Raw genomic sequence first — 24600 nt, 5'->3', positions numbered from 1 at the left:
CATGTCTGCTAATTGGATTCAATAGTCTGATGTCACGTCGCCCAGCAACGGCAGCCATCGTGGTTCTAAACAAAGAAAATCTGTACTTTTTATTCTTCATGCTGGCTAGAACTTTTCATAAGCCTTGTGATCAGAATGTGTAAAAGTCAAAACATGATCAGATTTATAATGTTTTTTTCCCTATGGATACACATTTATGGGGAAAAATATTTCATAAGGGCGTCCGCCATTGTTCCGATAGTTTAGAGCCAGTTACTAAGTTACCATGCGTCATCACGAGGGAAGTGATATCATGACTGTTGAAGGCTATTGTTTGATTCATGTCAGCAGACTAAAATTGTGACCCACTGCTTCAATCTTACATTTGCATTTTGCATTATGTATTATTATGAGTGAACCAGTTGTTGAAAAATGAAATTTAAAAAGTGTAAAAAAAAAAAATAAATAAATAAATAAATAAATAAACATGAAATTTTAGATTTTTACTCGATAGGAAAATGTCTTCTTGCTCTCAAACGAACAAATACATTTAATCAAGGTCTCATAGCTTTGGGTTTAAATTCAATTTTCATCATCTAGACCACCCTGTCATGGTCCTGTATGAAGAGCTACAGCTTTAACTTTAATATTGTTACACATGATATCGAAAAAAGTGTCTTAGAATACCTTGAACCTGGGCACACAAATGGAAGATTCTGCATCTTTTTTGTTGGTTGATGAAGTTGCACATCCCCTCAAGGCAACAAGCAGATTCAAGCATCGCTTTACATTGTCATCATCATCTGTTGTATATGAACAAAAAATTCAAATCATTTTAAAAGAAAATATCTCCTTTAAAAAATATTTTAAAAACACCATTGGCATTTTACGGATTTGAGTCATTAAAAAATGCTAAAGAGCTTAATTTTCATATGCAACTTATTACTGAATAGATAATAATGAAATTGTCAATAATTCTAAATTAAACTCTTACACACTTCATGTACAGCATTTTTTTAAAAATTACTTATTCATATCAGAAAAAAAAGAAAGGTAAGCATTCATCTAGCCTTACATAAAAAGACATAATCAAACTGTGTAAACAACTAAACCATACTATGCTGATTGTAAGGAGGGATGGCCTCAAAAGCTTCCCACCCGAATGAATGTGAATTTTCTATCAATCTACCCAAAATAAATAAATAAATAAATAAACGGGATCCAGAGTGACCTTGCCCTAATTACTGGGTACTGTTCTCATAGCGACTCAATCTGTGATATGAAAAAGTAGAAAAATAAAAATATGAAATAGAAACCCTTGAGATTTTCATTTTCTTTCATCCTTATTATGGGGGTTGGTGGGGGGGGGGGGGGGGGGGAATCACTTGAGACAAATATTCGGTCAAGACACAGGGTTTAAGACAGAACGGCAGAAAGTAGTTTGCAAAATATCCACTTTATATCCAATAAGCATCAAATTTCTGAAACTGCCCATTTCAAGATAAATAAACTGATCAACATCCAGCCCAATTTAAGATCATTATTATATTAGTATTACCTGTCCTAATCTTGTTAAATAAAAATTCCAGCCGATTTGCCTCCTGAGACAAGTTCTGTTTCCGTAGTTTGGTGATCTGTAATAAGACACCCTCTATTTCTGGACTAACTACAATCCCAGAACCAGAACACTCTCTGTCGTGAACGAAAAATAAAATATAAAAATCCAATTGAAAGATAGTTACATTTTTATTTTATTTATCCAAATCATTAGAGGCTCAACATAAATAATTCTAAATAACATTATCCAAACATCACATTATAACCAAATCATCAGTTTGCCCATTGAAACTTGAACAAAGGAACATATTTGTACTCAACAGTTTTAAATGCAATGAATCCAATATTTCATAAAGCGTACTTCCTGATTAAGTATGAGAATACAGGTACAAGTTTACCCTGATTCAGGAATGTTGGTGCGAAAAAAAATATCTGAGCAACACTGTTTTTTATCCACCTGATCCTTATGAGTTAACATTAATTCATTCATGAGATTAAACAACAAATTGCTAACAAATTAATAAAATAATAAACAAATTGCTAACAAATTAATAAAATAATCAAGACCATATTAAAATAAAATCAATATATCAATGAAGTACATCAATTCAAAATTAAATAACATACTTTTGTTGTCCAAGGACTTGCTGTAAAAGCACAGAAAAGATAGCTTTCTTTAACCGCCTCTTGTTTTTTTCTCGACTGACAACTGGTTGTACTCGATACACCCTTTTTGTTGGACTCAAATGAATATCACAAAGTTGATCAAACAACTGCAATATACTTGTTTTATCACTCATGGTAATAGTAATAATAAAGACCAATCTGAAAAACAAAATGGACGGGGATTAAATATTCTTAAAATGTACATTTGATCTCAACAAATATTTTGAAACTCATTGTCTAAGTTTATTATAGGTTACATTGAGGGTTCTGACAGCTTAGTTGGTAGAGCACTTGCTTCATACCCAAATTTTGGGTGAAGTCGAGATTTTTCTCTGACCAACTGTCACCAAAAGTGATTGGGTAGCTGGGTCAGCTAGATCTGGTGAAAAGTACTTTGCAATAAACTGGCATCCTATCCAAAGGATAGCAAGCGACTGCAATTGTCACTGTCAGTTTGGTTCTATGGAAACTGGGATAAACTCCGTTCATGAGCCTAATGACTCTGAAGGACTACTATAGGTCTTACTATTTGCATTATGATTATAATATATCTTTTAGGTTCAAACACATATCAATATTAGAGTCAAGGTAAAATCAATGAAAAAACAATAATAACATCTGAATTTCGTAACAGATTGACCAATCTAATAATAATAATTCAAATAAAAGAACTGTAGGACTGACTCGATGATACCAATACACTAAATAGATCCTTTAGATTTCTTTTTAATCATTCTAATGCTAAGCCAAATAGATAGATATTTATAAAGAATTGTAGATGGTATATTTCCTGTTTTGTAATTGGACTTTAAAACCTCCCGATACAGATAAGCAAGTTAATGATTACGTTCCAAACCTACAACGATCGACGAGGAAGAAAACGAAGATCTGTCCCTTGAATCTTAGGACAGGATCTGTTTTCTTCCACGTCGATCGTTGTCAGTAAGCAATGTAATCGTTAACTTACTAGTTTATGTAACCGGGTTTGATATTGGTCAATAGGAGCAAGATCTCACCAAACTGAATTTTCATTTAACTGCCTCTACTCTATTCTCACTCCCTATTTTCTATGATCTGCAATATCAAAGTTAAAAATAAGGCTATGCAACAGCCAAGTAATTGCAGAATGAAAAAAAAAATACAGTTAAAAGGTATCGGGAGAACTTCCGAAAGCTTCTACATCCCCAGTATTCTTTTTTTCATATGTTCCGTGCCGTAGGGGGTTTGGGAAGGGGGGGGGGGGAACTTTTTTATTTTTAAGTCCCCCCCCCCCCCCCAACAAATCCCCTACTAGAGAGGTGGGCCTTTGGCCTACCAACCTCCGCTGCACGTCCAACTCGCCTTGAGCATGCATTCACGTAAAATATAAAGATTTTTCTTAAAAACCTACCACTGTTTCAAAAACTAGCATCTTTCAGCTTTCTAAGAAACATTTTGATTTTTTCAGAACTTTAGTTCGTTAAAAAAATACCGGCCAATCTGACCGTTGAGTCGAATGAAAACGAAATTTTGTTGTTTACACGGTTCAAAGGAAATGCCGTAAATAAGCTTTCATGGACTTCCTGTGTTGTTTTTATAGTGTCACGTGACCATTTTGAGAAATTTGTCGTCTGCTACAAATAATTAGACCGGTATGGGGTAGATATTTTCGTTGGAGCAGAGAAAAAGTGAGTATTATTTCTTGGACTTGTAGAGAGGCCTAGGGTCCACCAGCAGTCAAGTTGATTGAATAAAAGAAAAAAAGGCCTTTTTTATCCGCCACCCACCACCGTGAGAGTGGAGAGGGGGGGGGGGGGGGGGGGGGGGGGGGGGGTTGCATGATGAAGACGAAAGGGAGACGTGTCGCTTGGTGACGTAGAGCTTGTCAATGATGCTGGCAGATGTTCTTAACCCCTTAACAGCGAAGCAAATTGTTTGCTTTCAGATAATAGTTTGCTTTTATCTTTATTATTGTTAACGGAGAATACAGCTTTTCCACCAAGAGAGCAGTCAGACTATCGCAACTCGGACTTCAATTACCTATAATCGTTTTGCCGTTACTTGTCTTTTGATGAAAGAGGATTTGGTGTTAGGTCAAAGATCGAATTTGGCCGCTAAAGGTTGCATTGCTACTGGGTTTGCTCTCCCCCCCCCCCCTCCTCCTTTTTTTCTTCTTTTTTTTTTCAACTTAGTATTGTTGATTGCTATTTCCTTTTTTTATGATTAGCAAGTGCCTAGGAGTCTCACAGGATGCAGGAGTACTGCAATTAACCCTTTGATTTTTTTGTTTTCAAATAATAGTCGTCATTTATATTATTTTTTAACGCAGAAAAAAAAAACGTTTCCACCATAAGAGCAGTAAGAATATTGATAAAAAGCACTTTGAGCACGTTGGGTGGATATTGCCCTATATAAAAGCTCAAGTTTTAAATTGTAATTTGTTTTTTGTCTTTTGATGAAAACGGTAAGATTTTATTTTTGGTCCAAGTATGATTGATATTCGCCTTTAAAAGGTTAAGTTGTTTTGTTTTTTCAGGTTTTTTTTTGTTTTGTTTTTCAAATGCGGATACGCTGCTTCTTCTTTTTTTTTTCCTCAACTGGCAAGCTATCGCTGTACTTACCCGCATGGCTTGCACACACAAAAGGATACATCTAGGTCACAAAACCTTACATCCAGGTCACAAAATCAGACTAGGTCACACCTCAAGACATCTGTTTCGTTTGTTCCAAGATAGCAAAACAAACCAGACGTCTTGGAGTTCGAAAGAGCTTTCCATAAAATATTTGGTATTTGCAAGACCCCCAGAAACCAATTCCCTATACAGCTCTTGTGCACGGTTACTTATGACCTTGATTTCTTTCGTACCCACCCCCAAAATCCCACTTATTGTGTGTTATAGGCAGAACATAATAAATAGCTGGGCTGCCACGTGCGTGACTAAATTGGCCAAAGAGAGAATCTATACTTTGGCATTAGACACCAATTACCTGATGTCTTGGTTTTTAATCCTAGCCGAGTGAAGAGAGAAAAAACAAAACAATCATACTTGTATCTGCAAACAGCAGAACGTTTTCATTTTACATTGAGATGGTAAGGGATAACACTATGATAAGAAAGAAGAGAGAGAGGAGAGAGAGAGAGAGAGAGAGAGAGAGAGAGAGAGAGAGAGAGGAGAGAGAGAGAAGAGATGGGCGGGGGGATGGGGGGATAGTAAGGGGGAATGGGAAAAGATGAAAGAAACAATGGGTTGCCTGATGACGTAGATCAAAGGATTGTTACAGCGGTGTTCACGGAGCGTACTTCGTGAAATTTTAACCTTTTACAGTGACAGTTTTTTTTCTGCAGATTGCTTATGCAGAATAAATCGTTTCCAGCAAGAGAGCAGTAGTAAGAGTATATTTCGACTCGGGCTTCAATTAAACTATAAATCGCAAAGCTTGTCTTTTAATGATAACATTAAGACTAAGATCGAATGTAGATGGACTCGCAGGTAAATTGGACTACACGACAACCATCACTGAGCTTGGTGCAGCGGTCACGACAGCGGACATTATGTTGTTTCAACGTATCATTACGTGTACGTAGATCCTGAGGCGAGATGCCCCGTTACCGTGTACGCAACGCAGGCACCCCCCCCCCCCCCCCCCCAAAAAAAAAAAAAAAAGAGACACACACACGCACACACACACACACGGCACACACACACACACACACACGCAGTCTCGCATCCGCTACGAACTAATTTTGCGCACCAATTTTTACTGCACTAATGCACCAAATTGCATACCCATCTATGGACACTTTTTCCCGTATCTTTTTCCCAATAAACTTTTTTAAAAACCTGGGGCCAGGGTTGCTAGTTTGGCCTCCTGGTGGCTTTTCCCAAGCCATTTGGCCTCCCAAAATTTGGTTTGGCCACTTGGCCTCCTGTAACCAACTTTTTGGCTTCCTCTGACTTTCCCGTTATATCGTTTTACTCTGGTACCGGTAAAACTTTGGCAATCTAAATATCTAAATGCAACACGTGCTAACGCCACAGATTGCAATGGCGAAATGGTGTTTTGATTAAGGTGAGTACAGCGAATGTTCCTTTAAATTAATTTTCTTTTTTCTTCTTCAAAAATGGGAATTGTTCAACAAATCTAAAGAGTTTTCGCGAGGCTAAGGTGGGTTTGGTGGTATTTGGCCTCCTGCCGAGGAATCTGGCCTCTTGCTATAGCAGTTTGGTCTCTTACTCAAAAATGATCTGGCAACCCTGCCTGGGGGCGGCACCCTTGATAACAGAAACAAGACCCACACGATTTCGCGAGGAATGAATCATGAAAAAAATTAGGATATAATTTCAACACAACTTTTGAAATTCATCAAGGATTGTCCAGTACCGAATGTTTTTTGATAGAAAACAAATGCATCTTCAAATCTAAACTGCTTTTGACGGTAAGCGGTAAGTTTTTTATTTATTTTTCGGTCCAAATGAATGATTTATCCTGGTATAGAAGCTAAGTATTGGTAACACCGGCGCAGCTCTTTAGAACAAGAATACTGGGGATGTAGGAGCTTTCGGAAGCCCCCCCCCCCCAAGGTATCTTATTCTAATTCTAAGTAAGTTACAATAAACCTTTCATGAATCGAATTTGACGTCTATCTCTATATTCTATTATAAGGAAATCAAGGCGAAAGTTTGTTGTTGATTCGTTGGGGCATGTTTACCTGATGTTGGTAACAGAATAACAGACCTAAGTGTTCATGGCGAGCTCCTCATTTTGCTCAAATCTTCAGTCTTTATAAAGGACACAGTGATCATTAACTTAACAATTCTTGACGATAACAAAATTTAGATATTATTAAAGCTTTACATTTTCGGATTTCAAACCATGTAAACATTTTCTACTTTTGTTTCTGGGAACCATGAACATAAAAACTTGAACACCCTCTGTCACTCTGTCGTCTGCAGTTATGAATGAGAACAAAACTGATAGATTAATATCCATGAAAAAGATTTATCCTTAATCAAGATATATTATTAAATTTATACAATTTTAATTATAAATTTGTTGATGAAAATGAAATTTCAGTATTCATTGTGATAAAACAAAATATTTTGTATTGTTATTTCAAGTAATCTTATTCACAGTTTTGGATATGCGAGATTTACAAACGAGATTTCCACGCTGTAAACTAAGATGGCCGATGACGCTCTAAACAACAGAATTTTAGGATAGCTGTTATTTTTTTTCATTTGTATTAAAAATGGGGCTCTGCAAATGTCCCAAGCGCAAGGTCACAAATCTGTTCTGTTTTGAACACAGAGTAAATGTCTGTGAACACTGTTTAGTCGCAAATCATACCAAGGTAAGGATACTAAAGCTAAAACAAACTGGCGAAGAATGATGAGATTGTTGAGTTGAGATGCCAATGCCAACAGTAACAGTCAACGTCAACAGACTGTTGAACAGTCGTCCTAAGAGAAGAGTATAAATTGACAAGCAGATCAGATCAGAAAAGAGAACTGCCAATTTAATAGCGTTGAGTAATTGGGGATGAAAGAGTGGATGTGGAGTGATAGTAGGGAGTTTAATAGAAATTCTAAATGTACCTCACACACTTGAAACCAATGTCATATGAAAGAGCTGGCAACACAGATTACAAAACAGTTTGAATTTTGTTTCTATCTTGATTAGAAATGTAGTTACGGCAATTCAAAGTCTGAAATTTCAGACCATTTTTACCCCAAAATTACCATTGCAAAGTTGTGACCGAAAACGCGTGATGTTAATAACAAATGGTTAAAACAGTCAATATGGAGTTCTTATCATATATTGTATACCAAAATGTTCGTCTTATCGAGGACAATGCATTTACATTAATAAAGAGGAAGATAAACATTTCAAATGAACACATTATTACATAATATGACGCAAATGTTACATAATCAAAAACTCGGCTAGACGTAAAAAGAATTTGCTCTATCACTTTTGAACTTTTGGATTTATCCCCAATATCTCACTGAAACAATTGCAAATAATTACCCTCTTTTAATTAATACATAGAGAATAAAAAAGGGCTTGAGAGTATTTAAATGAAAAGATATAAACATGTTGTGTAATGACATAATGAGTTTATTTTTACTTATGGCAATTTAATTGCATATAAATAAAATGGTAGATTGAAAAAGCTCAAATAAATTGAAACAGATTCCCTATTATAATTAGAAGGAAAGTTCTGGCTTTTAATACTTTAAAAAATTCTGCTGAACCACTTTGGGTTTATTGCTATTACATCATTTGAACTGACAATTTTTTATCCCCCTCCCCCCCTTCTCTCTCAATGTATGGGGGTGTCAAAACTAATAGAACTTCTTACCATAATAATTATTAAGGCTAAGTCCTTTAAAATATGGATACAAATGATAAATATACCTAAACATATGGGAAAGAAACTTGATGACTTGATGGCAAAGTAAAATAAAATAAAATTAAAGCAATTGGTATTTTTAAAATATCGATATTATTAATATCGAATTTCACAAAGAGAAGAAATATATGAACTTTTAAAACAAAAACTATAAAATGCCTATAAATAAAGTTGGAAAGTATGTATTCAAAATAAAAACATAGTAAATAATAGTACTGAAAATATTATGGACTAAATATAACATAATACATAACTAAATTTAAAATATCGATATCGCCCGGCATCCATGATGAGAAGATAATGTAAACAAGGCATTTCGGCGCAGAGTTAAAAGGTGTCTGCGCATCGATATAGAGCCCTGAAATTTGGCATGAATAAAGTTTAGATGTTATTCTAAAAACAAGCGTTTCAATTTTAAAAACACACGCGGTAAATAAAAAAATAAATGCATTTGAAAATTACCAAATTTTAACTTCATATAACTTATGAAATTATTAATGGATTTTTCCTTGATTGGCACCATTTAAAAGGAAATTGAAAGACGAAAATAATGATACCAAAATATCTGCGATATTCCTCTTTATAACGAAGTTATGCATCTTTAATTGAACCCCCCAAAACGCGAACGGCAATTTCCAGTCACAACTTTCCTATGGGCGAGTTGGGTCAAAATTTGACTGCCACTGCTGCTGCTCACTAAACTGCCTAGTGATAGTGATAAGACTAAGAGTATCATCTGAATCTGCTTCTTACTAGAGAGCTGCGCCGGTGTTACCAATACTTAGCTTCTATACCAGGACAAATCATTCGTTTGGACAGAAAAATAAATAAAAAACTTACCGCTTACCGTCAAAAGCAGTTTAGATTTGAAGATACATTTGTTTTCTATCAAAAAACATTCGGTACTAGATAAGTTGTGTTTGAAATTATATCCTAAATATTTTCATGATTCATTCCTCGCTAAATCGTGTGTGTTTTTCGTCTGATTCAGTGGTTGGTGCCCCCTAGTGCCAGCCGCCTGCCGCGCAAAACGAAGGTTTTTTAAAAAGTTTATTGAGAAAAGATACGGAAAAAAGTGTCCCTAGATAGGTATGCAATTTGGTGCATAAGTGCAGTAAAAATTGGTGCGCAAAATTAGTTCGTAGAGGATGCGAGACTGTGTGTGTGTGTGGGTGTGTGTGTGTGTGAGTATGTGTGTGTGTGTCTCTTTCTTTCTTCCTTTTTTTTTTGGGAGTGCCTACGTACACGGTAACGGGGCATCTAGCCTCAGGATCTATGTACACGTAAACCGGTTTACCGTTGCAACATTCTGCTCGTGTGTGTGTGTGTGTGTGTGTGTGTGTGTGTGTGTGAATTTTTTTTTTTAATCAAAACAATTTTAACCATTAATGGCGAGATTCCATCTTACACTCCCCAAACTCCAGATCTTAGTCTTAATGTTATCATTAAAAGACAAGCTTTGCGATTTATAGTTTAATTGAAGCCCGAGTCGAAATATACTCTTACTACTGTTCTCTTGGTGGAAACGATTTATTCTGCATAAGCAATCTGGAGAAAAAAAATCAGTGTCACTGTAAAAGGTTAAAATATCACGAAGTACGCACCGTGAACACCGCTGTAACAATCCTTTGATCTACGTCATCAGGCAACCCATTGTTTCTTTCATCTTTTCCCATTCCCCTTACTATCCCCCCCATCCCCCGCCCACCTCTCTCTCTCTCTCTCTCTCTCTCTCTCTCTCTCTCTCTCTCTCTCTATCTCTCTCTCTCTCTCTCTCTCTCTCTCTCTCTCTCTCTCTCTCTCTCTTGTCATAGTGTTATCCCTCCCCTTCCCATCTCAATGTAAAATGAAAACGTTCTGCTGTTTGCAGATACATGTATGATTGTTTTGTTTTCTCTCTCTCACTAGGCTAGGATTAATAACCAAGACATCAGGTAATTGGTGTCTCATGCCAAAGTATAGATTCTCTCTTTGGCCAATTTAGTCACGTATGTGGCAGCCCAGCTATTTATTATGTTCTGCCCATGGCGTACTAAAAGAGTCATTATAGTAGGGCTATGGTTCTGCCTATAACACACAATAAGTGGGATTCTGGGGGTGGGTACGAAAGAAATCAAGGTCATAAGTAACCGTGCACAAGAGCTGTATAGGGAATTGGTTTCTGGGGGTCTTGCAAATACCAAATATTTTATGGAAAGCTCTTTCGAACTCCAAGACGTCTGGTTTGTTTTGCTATCTTGGAACAAACGAAACAGAGATGTCTTGACGTGTGACCTAGTTGTCTGATTTTGTGACCTCGATGTAAGGTATTGTGACCTAGATGTATCCTTTTGTGTGTGCAAGCCATGCGGGTAAGTACAGCGATAGCTTGCCAGTTGAGGAAAAAAAGGAAGAAGCAACGTATCCGCATTTGAAAAACAAAACAACTTAACCTTTTAAAGGCGAATATCAATCTTACTTGGACCAAAAATAAAATCTTACCGTTTTCATCAAAAGACAAAAAACAAATTACAATTTAAAAACTTGAGCTTTTATATAGAGCAATATCCACCCAACGTGCTCAAAGCGCTTTTTATCAATATTCTTACTGCTCTTATGGTGGAAACGTTTTTTTTTCTGCGTTAAAAAATAATATAAATGAAGACTATTATTTGAAAAACAAAAAAATCAGTGTCACTGGCAAAGGGTTAATTGCAGTACTCCTGCATCCTGTGAGACTCCTACGGCACTTGCTAATCATAAAAAAGGAAATAGCAGCAATCAACAATATTAAGGTGAAAAAAAAAGAAGAAAAAAAAAAGTGGGGGGGGGGGGGGGGGGGGGGAGAGCAAACCCAGTAGCAATGCAACCTTTTAGCGGCGAAATTCGATCTTTGACCTAACACCAAATCTTCTATCATCAAAAAACAAGTAACGGCAAAACTATTATAGACAATTGAAGTCCGAGTTGAGATAGTCTGACTACTCTCTTGGTGGAAACGCTGTATTTCCCGTTAACAATAATAAAGATAAAAGCAAACTACTATCTAAAAGCAAAAAATTAGCTTCGCTGTTAAGGGGTTAAGAACACCTGCAACTGCAACTGCCAGCATCCTTGAGATGCTCTTACGTCACCAAGGTCACCAATCGACACGTCTCCCTCTCGTCGGCATGCATTCCCCCCCCCCCCTTCCACTCTTTCAAGGTGGTGGTGGCGGCGGATAAAAAAGGCCTTTTTCTCTTTCATTCAATCAACTGGTCTGTTGGTGGACCCTAGGCCTCTCTACAAGTCCAAGAAATAATACTCACTTTTTCTCTGCTCCAACGAAAATATCTACCCCCTACCGGTCTAATTATTTGTAGCAGACGACAAATTTCTCAAAACGGTCACGTGACACTATAAAAACAACACAGGAAGTCCATGAAAGCTTATTTACGGCATTTCCTTTGAACCGTGTAAACAACAAAATTTCGTTTTCATTCGACTCAACGGGTCAGATTGGCCGGTATTTTTTTAACGAACTAAAGTTCTGAAAAATCAAAATGTTTCTTAGAAAGTTGAAAGATGCTAGTTTTTGAAACAGAGGTAGTTTTTTTTTTTAAATCTTTATATTTTACGTGAATGCATGCTCAAGGCGAGTTGGACGTGCAGCGGAGGTTGGTAGGCCAAAGGCCCACCTCTCTATCTACTGTTATCTTACTCCTACGCCTACTCCCTGCCCTACTCCTTCACTTCAACTTCAATAACTTTGCTCAACTGCAATTTACAATACTATTACTAATATGTAGTGTTTTTATGAACCTCCGTTGACTGTGTATCTTAACGGATCGTTTTTACACACCTCCGTTACGCATGCGCATTCCACCTAATTTCAATATCCTTGAAAGTACTGGTACTGGCAGTGAGTACTGGCTTCAATTTCAATTCCCATTGTGGACATTTTTTTTTAAATTTTATTTTATTGAGAAAGAAATCATTTTTGATGTTATAGTTACTGGACATATTTTTATGGAAGTGTCAATTGCCAAGGAGTGAGTCCTTGGTAGTGGTAGTTGACGGTTCATCAATTGCCAAGGAGTCAAATTGGAACTCTTCAGCCGCATGTGGTGATTTCAGTCGGGCCTCAATCAGCTGCATGTGGTGATTTCAGTTGAGCCTCGATTTACGCGCATACGAATCTCGAACCCCTTCACTTTCTTTTCTTCCATTCGCCATTCACTCATTCCTTGTCAATCGTTGTGGAAAGGATCAAGTCAACACTTGTTGGCATTTGTTTTTAATTTTTATGTCTTTTCACGAATTCCAAGATGAGTTAAAATAATATCAAACAAAAATTACTGTTGATTTCGGATTCAGCGGGGGGAAAAAAACAGAAGGACGAAGTGGCAAATCCCTGCAAGATGTCCTAGATTAAAAAAGAAAAGTAAGATTTCCTTTATTTTAAACGAAATATACTGCACATCGTCTTAATACGGAATAATTAACGTAAAACATTTGTGCAACAAGATCAATCCGTGGCATTAATAGTAAATAGTTGATGATCTACCAACTGGCAAGGTCCGTAACAAAAAGAGGAAATATGAGAGAGAGAGAGGGGGGGGGGGAATGACAGAGAAATACATACACAGAGGAAAAATGGCAGAGAGGGAAAAGAGAAAATGACAGAGAGAGTGTGTGTGATAGAGAAAAAAAGAGAAAATGACACAGAGAGAGAAAGAAGAGAAAGGAGAGTATTAATTAATATTAATATTAATACATAACATCACTCTGTGGCAATGCATCACTTCGTGACACTAAAGGTACTCCGTGGCAGTTAAAAGTACACATGCGTAGTTGATGAACTGACACGGTCATTGGCAATTGACGATTTGACAATTGTCAAGGTCCTTGGCAATTGACGCTACCTATTTTTATTATATAATGAATCTGTTATTATTATCGCTATTGCAACATTTTCGTTAATTAACCAGCACCGCCAACGTAGGTGCATAAAAACTGTGTTTTTGTACACCTCGAATGGAGGTGTGTAAAAACGATGCATTTTTTTTTGCATAAAAACGCCACCCTACTAATAACTACACTCTACATTCTCTCTATCCAATCCAATCTGTATGTACCATCTGACTGTCGTAATGTTACCATTGTAGTAGTAACTTCAACATTGAAGTTGAAGATAAATGCAACATTTTCGTGGTGTCCGATGGTGTGTTAGGTTAAGGCTAAGGCTCTGCATCACAGTTATTGCTTTCCTAGTTCCTAGTCCCTATTTTTACTATTTCTGTGACAAGAATGTTTTCATTATTAATTTCCTCTTTCATAAATAAAATTGAATGAATAAGTCAAATTTCTCAAGTTGTTGGGTAGGGAATTCCATTAATTGTGCTTGGAATAAAGAACTTAATGTGTGCATTCACTCGGGAGGGGTTACTAGTTAGATGGTAACACCACTTGGTGGTCTTCTTTAAACTAATAATAATAATAATACAATCCAAACAGTATTGGGGACGCTTCTTTCTTGGGAACATAAATTTTTTTCATTATAAAAAGCCATACCTTTTCCCAATCCGAGCCGATTAATTGGGACAGCCTGCTGCTTATTGAATGGGGACGAAATTTGATAATGACCGGCCCCATAAAATAGCATATTTGTTGTTTTCAATCATTTAAATTGACCCCTTTTCTCTCTCCCCTCCCTCATCCTTTAGGTCTTTTTAGGTCATATTTTGTCACTTTTTCTACACTGAAATCCAACATTTTGTTTGTAAGGCACTACTTGCAGGGCTTAGGTTCCCTCTGCCAGAGCCAGCCAAATAGTCAAAAAAAATAAAAAATTATACACAAACATTTAGATTCTTCCGCCAAAAAATAATGACAGTTTCATGTTCAGTGACTCAAAATACATACAGATATCATATTGATTAGTGATCATAGGTAATGGTATTGTCCTCAAAATTTTACCAAACTACAAACTAGCAATTTAGAATTGCTGAAAAATTTTTAAAAAAAAGATAAGCTAAGTAGAATTAGAAATGCTTCGATATCCTCGATCAAAAAAAATAAATCTTTGTTTTAAGCTTCCTTCTTTTTTTACTTTTTCTTTTTCCTAATTCAGTGCATTGTCAAGTCATACCTTCAATGGCTCCAAGACAGTGACTATAATCCTATTTGCACATTATGCAATCGTGGTCTTTCAGATGAAAACTGTGGAGGTTGTGTACGTCTTACTTGCTATGGTAGGTACTTAAATAATTAAAAATCCTTTTAAAATTCTGTGTAGTCTTGTTTTTTTTGTTTAATTTTATATGTATTTGACAGTTGGAAAAACACTTTTAGTACTACAGATATGTCACTATGTCTTTAACCGTAAGGGGAATTTGGTAGAAATGGTGTAATTTTAAAGAAAATGCTCAGATCTTGACTAGAGTTGCAGTTTTCATTATATCCATGCAATGAACTATCACTGTCTCGTAAAATGAAAATGTCCTATTTTTTCAGATAAACTTGATGTTGTTATTTGTATGTCAATGTATACCTTGTTAATTGTACCACCAACTCTGAACCCATCACTTAAAACTGACTTTCTTGAAAATAGGGTAAAAGGAATTCAATTTAATTCTTAATTTTTAGTCAAATTCTGTAACAGTAAGTACCACTTTGTCTTTCTTTGTAATTTATGTAGTCATGCAATAGCTTTGCTGCAAATTAGATCATGCCTTATGGTCTAAGCATTCTACTGCAATATTATTGTCCCGCGCTGATATCATCTGGTTGAATTTTAAAAACATTATCTCTGTTTGTTTTTGTTTTCTTTTGGGGGGGGGGGGTTGTTTTTGTTTTGATTGTTTCTTTCTTTCATGCTCCAAATGCATTTTGTTACATTTGAATCACTTTGTGATTTCAAATTTATTCATAAAGACTCTTTCAATCTGGTCATATGAAGAGTAATATATGTTAACTGAACTATATTATCAGCCTTGAGATAGTAGTAGTAGCGTATGGCTTTATCTCCACACTGGAGGTCTCCAGACAGTCTTTAAATTTGTCACCGCAGTTGAGGACAGCCTCGAAACCTACCACCAATCTCGTCACAGGGCAGTGTAAAATAATGTGGTCTGCTGTCTGTGGCGTTCCCTGACAGTGAGGACAGTAGCCTTGAGGTGAAAGGCACTGCTATTTGAATCTACTATTACCATTGCCAGTTTGGATTTTTTAAAAATGTTTTTCTTTCTTCTTATGATATTTTCTAAGTGATTGACCATTAGGTGTAGAATGAATTGAGTGAATTTCAATTATTTCCCTCTCCAGATGTGTTTCACTGGGCTTGCCTCAACTACTACGCCCAGCAAATGCCTCCACACACTGCCCCTGCTGGCTACACATGCCCAACCTGCCATACTTGCGTGTTCCCACAGAACAATATGGTATCTCCTGTTGCAGAGTATTTGAAAGAAGTCTTGCAGCAAGTCAACTGGGCTAGAGCGGGACTTGGCTTACCTCTAGTGAGTGGTGACCCTCTTAGAGGGAATGAGATTAGCGGAAGAGTAGCGTCCCTTGATTTGACGTCACCCATAGTCTGTGACGTCACCGGCGGAAAAGTTATTAGAGAGAGAACGTCATGTTGGTTGTGCGCATGCGTCTCTCGTCCTCGCTTCCGGTGAAAGCAGCTTGAGACACTTCAAAACCATATTGACGTTCTCTCTGTCTGTAAGGTGACGTCCAATCAAGGGACGCTACTCTTCCGCTAATCTCATTCCCTATAGTACAACAATCCAATTTCAAAATAGATTTTATATTTTTTTATAGCAATGATTTGTGGTCTCATGGTATGCCACTTTGAATTTGACCTGTAGGTCCCTGGTTTGAGTCCTTTTATGTTGGTGCAAAATTGAATCCTTGGAAAAGGCTTTATACTTACATTCTCTCACTAAACTAAGTTGTAAAATGAGTTTTTTGTCTGTAACAGCATTGTCAATTTCTATTTTAGATCCACTACAAGTTGAATCCATTGATTTTAAGAGTTTTAACCCAAAGGCATGTTCTGGATAACGACCAATTTATTGAGCTTAATTTTAAGATTGTCATGATTGTGACACACCATTTCAATAGGGTACTTTCTCAGAGTGAAGTAGATCAGAAGAAAATATGGAAATTTGCAATTAAATAATAATAATACATGACATTTATAACGCGCATTTTCATCACTGGGTGATGCTCAATGCGTGAAACAATAATACAGTGACATCATTATACAAATGAAACATTATACATACTACATCAACATAATATTATCATTATACAACAATGTAATAACTAAACATAAAGTCATTAATACAAGATATATTATAATACATCCACATGCTATGTCAAATACGGAAATAATATAAAATAATGATATAATAACATAAACTAAATTAACATTCATATTGGAGTCAAATTACAAAGATGCAGTAATCAAGATGTGTTTTAACAAAGAGATGGTGTTTTAACTTTGATTTAAATATTGATAAGGACTGCGCTTCTCTTATTCTTTTAGGAAGAGAGTTCCAGATGGAAGGTCCAACGTGACTGAACGATCCGCCGCCGTAAAATTTATATTTATATTTATTTGTAACAATTAATTTTGTAGAATCTAGTGCAGAACGTAGACTCCTCGTTGGCTTATAAGTTTCTAAAAATTCAGTAATATACAATGGTGCTTGATCATTAAGGCACTTATAGCACAATACTGCTAGTTTGAATTCGATTCTCACTTTAACTGGTAACCAATGCAGCTCATACAAAAGTGGCAACGAGTAGGATGTTCTCTTCTTTCTTAAAATCAATTTAGCAGCCGCATTCTGGATACTTTGAAGGCATGATATTTTATCGTTGCTTACATTCGAGATTAACGAGTTACAGTAATCTATTTTAGATAGTATGAAAGATGTTATTAGTTTGCATGTTACTTCTCTTGTTAGGAAAGGTCTAACTGACGCAATTCTTTTTAAGCCTATTGTCAAACTTCTACATAGAGAATCAAACTGTGCCTGCATAGTCATATGTTAATCTAGCATTACCCCGAGGTTTTTCACACACATTGAGAGGTTAATTGTGCACCCATTTATATTTAGAGTAAACTTCAGAAAGTCATCTTTCAAAACACTTTTTCTACCACACACCATCACCTCTGTCTTTTCATTATTCAGCTTTAACTTGTTAATTTCCATCCAGCATTTAACATCTCTAATACAGTCTTCAACACGGGTAATTAATAATGGGATATTACTAGAGATATCGCTTACATAGATCTGAGTGTTATCAGCATAGAAATGATACATTAATTTATTTTTAACAAAAATATCCGAAAGAGGTTGAGTATAAAGAGTAAAAATAACAGGACCAAGGACAGACCCCTGCGGAACGCCGTAATTTAGAGGAAATGTTTCTGATACTGCGCAATCGATCAGAACCACTGAGATCTTGATGTTAGGTATGATTTAAACCAACTAAGCGCAGTGTCTCTTATTCCAAAAGTAATTTCTAATCGTTTAATAAGTATCTCGTGATCAATGGTGTCAAATGCAGCCGAAAGGTCCAACATAGTCAATAAACAGACATGCTTTTTGTCAATACTATTAAGAATATCAGTGCATACTTTTAAAAGGGCAGTTTCAGTGCTATGATGTGATTTATAGGCAGATTGGAAATTTTCACTTAAATTATTTAGATGGATATGATACAAAAGTCTTTTTAACACAATGCGTTCAAGCACTTTGAATAGATATGTATACTTTATGAATCTATAAGAAATATAACACCTTAGCCCAATTTAAACTTAAGATTCATACTTTTGATTATAAGTTCATATTCAGCATTATTATCACTCCAACATAATACTGCTTTGAAACAATGGGTAAAAGAGTTTTTTATTTATTTATTTCTTCTATTCATTTTTCAAGCATAAATAAATTAAATTAAATATATAAAACCACTGGCGAAAAATTCCTCTCTTGATATTGGTTATCTTTATAATTATTGTATTTCTTTATTTATTTTAAGAATGTAAAGCGCCTAGAGCCTGATGAAATGTGATTCATTATTATTATTATTATTATCATCATCATCATCACCATTATCATCAACATTGATATTATTATTTTTATTTTTATTATTATTATTATTATTAATTACAATATAGTGCTTTTATTAAAAGCATTTTAAATCATCATTGACTTATTTATCATCGTTTTTTTTTTAATAGATGGAGGAAGCTGAACAACCACTGCCACCTTCAATGGGTTCAACGGTCAATGGAATGGTTGGATCTTCTAATCTCCGGTCCGATGCCAACCTCGACTATGCCCCAGGTCTTGGAGACACGCCCGTCTCCCAAGTGATACCCTCTTTGAACAATAGCACGGTTGGAACCCGGCCCAGTGCTCAGGTGGCCCCTTACCAGGCCACACCACCTTCCAAAGCAAATGTGGGAACTAACAGTCATAGTGTGATTAGTGTGGATGAAGGGACTAGTGCAAGAGGACAACTTGCTGCCAGTAAGCTAGAGTTTTTTTGTTTTTTTTTTTACTGGTTGCTTCCCTTGGAAACTAAGTTCTCAACCATTTTGGCCATTGTATATTTTATATTCTGAGTGCTCTTAGGTAACACTTTTGTTTTTCTGTTTTTTATTTTGCCAATATAATTTAAGTTAAATCACCTTTTTTTAAATCATTGTATAACCTGATCTCCTGCAATCCTTGCCCTGCATAAATTTTCTTTCTCAACTTTACTCTTTATTTCAGATCCTCGTAAACTTTTCGATTCAACTAAAGAGGATGCCATGTACGGTATGTCAACAGTCCGGGCACATGACCATGATGAGGACAAATATAAACGTAGGCCTGCCTTACAATGGCTTGGTCAATGGTTTAAGTAAGTCTCAACTCTTGTCCCATGTTCTGTCTAATTTTTAATTTATAAAGTGTCTAATTTTGTCAAAGACTATGTCTTTTTTTCTTCCTTTGTATTTATTTTGTATATTCTGAAACAAATACTATTCTCACCCATAAACTTATCCAAACCTTTTTAATTATTTTGTATAAACGTTTTTACAGAAGTATTATTTATAATCTAAAATTGCTATTCATAAGGTTATATTTGCCATTTTAAAAAATATGTTGTTTTTTTGGGGGTTTTTTTTAGGGGGGGGGGGGGGTATTCCAATGACGAGGGGATTTTGAAAGCCATATCAAGTCTCTTGTATTCTTTTTTTTATATAGCTTTTATTTCCGATTCCTACCTGTTTGTAATGCTTGTTGAGAGGGTATTGTATTTCCACTCAGGGGGATTTAAGTTCCAAGTTCTATGTCACCATCTCATTTTCACTTTTAGAAAGAAGAAAAAAACAGTCCCTAACTTTTCTTGAGATAGATCCCTAGGTTGAATAGAGAGAATTTCATTTGTTTAATTGTTGAAATTTTAACTTGTGTTATAACATTTTGTATTTGTGTGTTTTCCCTATCATCAGCTCTGTGGATAAAAAAGGGAGAAAAGACCCAAATGCTGTCAGAAAACGTTTTGCCATCGTAGTGCTGCTCGGTGTCATTGGCTTCATCACCATCATCATCATTTTCTCCAAACTTGGAAGGCAAGCGACAGAGGATGACCCATTCTTTGATCCTCTTGCCAATCCAAACATCAAAGTAGAGAAGCAGGCAGCCATTCTAAATTGAGGCATTTAAATTTGCTGGGTTAAAAGGACAACTGGGCTATTCCACACACACAAAAAAAGTTATCTAATAGTTACTCGGTTACCATATTTCACATATTTACTCTTTGAGTGCTGAGGTTATATTTGCATTTCCGTCACAAAATGGCTGACACCTGATTGAAGCAGCATGAGAATGACAGGCTAAGACAGTCCAAACATCAAAGTAGAGAAGCAGGCAGCCATTCTAAATTGAGGCATTTTTATTTGGTGGGTTAAAAGGACAACTGGGCTATTCCAATCAAACAGCAAAAAAAGTTCTCTAAGAGTTACTCGGATACCATATTTCACATATTAACTCTTTGAGTGCTGAGGTTATATTTGCATTTCCGTTACAAACTGGCTGACACCTGATTGAGGCAGTATGATAATGACAAGCTAAGACAAAGCAACATTCAAATTTGGCGCATAATCTCAATTAAAACACCCCCTGATATTAATTGAATGTTCTGATGAAAGAAATGATACCATTGGTTCAGTTGATAGTACTTTTGTAGAAAGTTGGATTGGATTACATTATTATTTTTTCCTTTCAAGACCTGCTGCACTGTGCAGCCATTGGCCAGTAGGACAGATTCTGCTCTGGCACACAGTGCGGCCAATGGCGCTGAAAGAGTTAAACCTCTTTTATTTATAGATTATTATTTTTTCAAGATTTAAAGGGTCAAAATGAAACACTGGCATTGTGTGTTTAACGAAACTGAGCTTAGGCATTTTTCAAAAAGTGTGAGAAAATGAACATATGGATAGCACTCTTGCCTTTTAAACTGTCCATTTCTAAAAAAAATAAAAATATTTTCAATCTTTCTATCTGTCTGCCCCTCTATTTCTCTCTCTTCTCCCCTCCTTTTCTTTTTCTTATACTTACACACACACACTTGAGCACATGTCTTTCCTGTTACAACCATTTTGTCCTCATCTAGTCTACAACTGAATCTCCACTCCTTTCTTCCGCTTACTACAAAATAAAATTATTTTTTAATGGAAACTGTATCTAGCTGCTAGAAGCTGTGGAGTGTAAAAGATATTGAACAAAAATGAATATAACAGCTTCAACAAAAGAACAAAATACTTAATACAGACTCTAAACCCTTATTCGGTCAACAACAAAAACAGTTGAATTGTAATAGTTCCCGTAAAATCCATATAAATGAGAAAAAAATAACGATAAGTATTGAATTTTAAGCTTCAATTTATTAGACGATTCGGGGTTTCCCTATCAATAAAACACAATGAGATATCTCATTCGTCCTTAGTGTTTCATACATTGTGTTTTGTTGATAAAGGGGAAACCCGAAATGTCCACAGTATCTGTCTTCGTCTAATATATTGAAGCTTACAATTCAATGCTTATCATTATTTTATCCTTCGAGCTTCAAGCACCAACATTTTCATTATAAATGAGAAGAAACTGTGTCTGCACATCAAGTTAAACATGGTACTATGCCTGTTTGTCTTAAGTAACTTGTTCTTTTTTTGTTTTGTTTTTTAAGCTGTTGTGTTAATTTTTGTTCAATAAAATAGATGGATGCGCGCTTATGAGACAAAGGAACTGATAAATGATGGAGGGTTGTGCAGAGTGATGTAGTCAATTCAAGTATTATTCCCTTTGTAAAATCATAAGCATCATTGTATATACCTCTTCATAGTTATTATTATATTATTATTAATCAATAAGGGTACTTCCCGTCCATTGAGGTCACTTTGCCTCAAGGGGAAACTTTGCCTGTGTGAATTTGAAACATGATGACTAATCTGAACTTTGTTGCAGTTATTGTACCCGTTAAAGGACTTTAATTCTTATCAAAGAAAATAATTTCCACAGAGCAAAAAAAGTCTTTTATTGGTCCAAATTTCAAGAGGCAAAGTTTCCCCTTTAGGCAAAGTAACCCCAGTTGACGGTATTTTAAGAAGTGCTGTTGACACTAAGGGATTTGTCACGTATTGTTAAAAGATTGGATTTATATGTGACCTTCTGCCCCAAAACGGTTTTCTTAATTATGTCAGATGATTTAGATGGTAAAAATTGATTGTAGTCAAATATATAAAACTTGGGTTCATGTTCTACTATCTCTAATTGAAGACAATAGGCATGCTTTTTTTCAGTGTGTCAAAAGCTAAGATCTCAATATTCTGGTCATTTGTACTCACTTTTCGGCACATGATTCAACCGGTGTAAATACCGCTTTGAGACAAATGGTCACATTATATCATTGTCAATACTCGTCATACATGGACATGGAATAGGTTTGCGATCTACGTCATATGTCATAACAGTATAAAGTAAATAGTAACAAAATAGAAAGCAGGCACTGGTGCAAGATAGAAACCAGAAAAGTTGTGTTAGAAAAACGGTGTCTGTCAAAGCCGCAAGAAAAAATCTGTCTGCCTTGGGCTTATTTCCTCTTGTATTTTTCTTTCTGCTTTGTCAGCCACTGTTTCGTACACACCTTTTCAGAAGACAGTAAGAGACTCTTGTAAACTTAACTTTCTCTCAAAACTAAGAATGGCACTCCTGTGCTGTTTATGTGACGATTATCTGGAATATTTCCATTACCGTGTTCATAAAATATCAATCTGTTGGTTTATCTGAGAGTTTTATTATTTGTTTGGTTGACTTTTTGGGGGTTTAATTTTTGCTATTTGTGTGCATGATAATGATGGAAGAAATTTAAAGGGCTATATTGACGCACCAATTTCTCAAATTTAAAGAAATTGTTGTTTTTTGTTTATGAGGTGTCTGTTGTTCTTTTTTTTTTTAAATTTAATATGAATGAAAGGTAATCTTACAAACGAAACTGTGTGTTCTTCCTAGCCTCCCATAGTGGGCAGGGTGGCACTTTCTGTTTCTTCTATCATCTATATCTGTTTTTCAATTTGCTTTCTGTCTTTGTCTTGGAATGAGATTACTTCGTTTTGCCTGGCCCTGGCCATAGTGCTTGGCTGGGAGGGAAATAATCAAATGCATATTTATTGTTTTGGGAGATGATATATTTCTTTTCCTTGTAAATCATCTCTCTGTTATGTATTGTTGTGTTTGTTATTTTGAATGTATAATGTAAGAATTTGAGTGTATTCCTCTTAGTGGAATCTTGTTCTGGTGTATGGGTGTGACATTTAGGTGATCTCAAACTATGTACATTGATAGTAATAGTATGCTCTTGGAATCCACATCTGTTCCCTATTTGAACTACACCCCTTTGTCTTACTTTTTTCCTCAAATCCTTTTTATTGTACATCTAGAATCTTTTCCCTATCCCATTTTCTTCCTTTTTACGGGTGCTGATATGACCTAAATGTGTTGCAAGCGCCGTAAAACCCATAAAAATAAAAAAAACATTACAAACGAAACAATTCCAAATACATGATTTATATTAAATTATTTTTATCATAATTTTTTATGGCTGAGGAATTCGTTTTTTTATCTTTATCAATAAAGAGATTTTCTAGTAAAAATATTTTTCTTTTACTGAAAGGTGGATCTTTATCATAAAAAGAACTAAGCCTCAACCATTAATAATCATTGATTGTTTAAAAAAATTCGGATATTTAGTTAGATTTCAGGTTTGTGCATATTTTTGTTTCTTTGAATTTTAATATATTGGTAAAGTTATACAGATTTTATGTTTGTAGTCTTTCGAAAGGTGGGGTAACCTCATACAGTGATGCCAAAACTCCGGTTTCACCGGAAAAAAATACGGTCTGGAGCAAAATATTCCGGGTTACGGGCAAATTCCGGTGAGGTTAAATTGTTCCAAGGATACCCCCTTTCCAGTCACTTCTAATACAACCACCACCACCACATCATCTTCATTACAACTACTACTACAACCACCACCACATCATCATCATCATCACCACTGCTACTACTACAACCACAACCACCATCACCACCACATCATCATCACTATTACTACAACCATCACTACCACTACTACTACAACCACCACCACATCATCAACACTACCACTATAACCACCACCAACACATCATCAGTACCACTACAGCAACAACTGTCACCACCACATCATCATCACTACCACTAGTTCTACAACCACCACCACCACACTATCATCACTACCACTACTACTACAACCACCACCACACCATTATCTCTACCACTCCTACTACAACCACCACCACATCATCATCACTACTACAGTGGAACCTCCCGATTACGACACCTCCGAATAACGACAACCTCCTGATAACGACATTGACCCGTGGTCCCGATTTTTTTCTATTTAAGATCAGTTTTAAAAAAGCTCCAAATAACGACGCA

At 35.8% G+C, this 24600-nt stretch overlaps 2 protein-coding genes across 2 annotated transcripts in view; one reads left to right on the top strand and one right to left on the bottom strand.

Moving 5' to 3' along the window:
* Positions 1-7140, bottom strand: part of LOC144962484 (gamma-tubulin complex component 6-like) — a 37626-nt gene extending 30486 nt beyond the window's left edge. The window contains exons 1-4 of the mRNA XM_078895473.1: positions 6893-7140; positions 2164-2361; positions 1538-1671; positions 667-782 (exon numbers count right to left, since the gene is read on the bottom strand). Of these exons, the coding sequence (XP_078751599.1) occupies positions 667-782; positions 1538-1671; positions 2164-2336 (423 nt within the window). The 5' untranslated portion in view covers positions 2337-2361; positions 6893-7140. The remainder of the gene's footprint in view (positions 1-666; positions 783-1537; positions 1672-2163; positions 2362-6892) is intronic.
* A 195-nt stretch (positions 7141-7335) lies between these two features.
* LOC144962480 (zinc finger protein-like 1 homolog) lies at positions 7336-21111 on the top strand. The gene is made up of 6 exons (XM_078895470.1): positions 7336-7534; positions 14688-14808; positions 15881-16074; positions 18816-19107; positions 19354-19483; positions 20079-21111. The coding sequence occupies exons 1-6, from the start codon at positions 7433-7435 to the stop codon at positions 20281-20283; spliced, it is 1044 nt and encodes a 347-aa protein (XP_078751596.1). The 5' UTR covers positions 7336-7432; the 3' UTR covers positions 20284-21111.
* Positions 21112-24600: the final 3489 nt, after the last annotated feature.

The sequence above is a fragment of the Berghia stephanieae genome, chromosome 1 (assembly GCF_034508935.2).
Source record: "Berghia stephanieae isolate SIO BIC M18660-M18661 chromosome 1, UCSD_Bste_1.3, whole genome shotgun sequence".
NCBI classification, from domain to species: Eukaryota; Metazoa; Mollusca; class Gastropoda; order Nudibranchia; family Aeolidiidae; genus Berghia; species Berghia stephanieae.
Note: the sequence above shows the minus strand (reverse complement) of the source record. Positions and strands in the feature narration are given on the sequence as shown.

Coding starts and splice junctions, on each gene's coding strand:
- LOC144962480 (XM_078895470.1), top strand. CDS start 7,433: ATGGGGCTCTGCAAATGTCCCAAGCGCAAGGTCACAAATCTGTTCTGT. Junction 16,075..18,815: donor CGGGACTTGGCTTACCTCTA/GTGAGTGGTGAC, acceptor TTTTTTTAATAG/ATGGAGGAAGCTGAACAACC. Junction 19,108..19,353: donor AAGAGGACAACTTGCTGCCA/GTAAGCTAGAGT, acceptor TCTTTATTTCAG/ATCCTCGTAAACTTTTCGAT.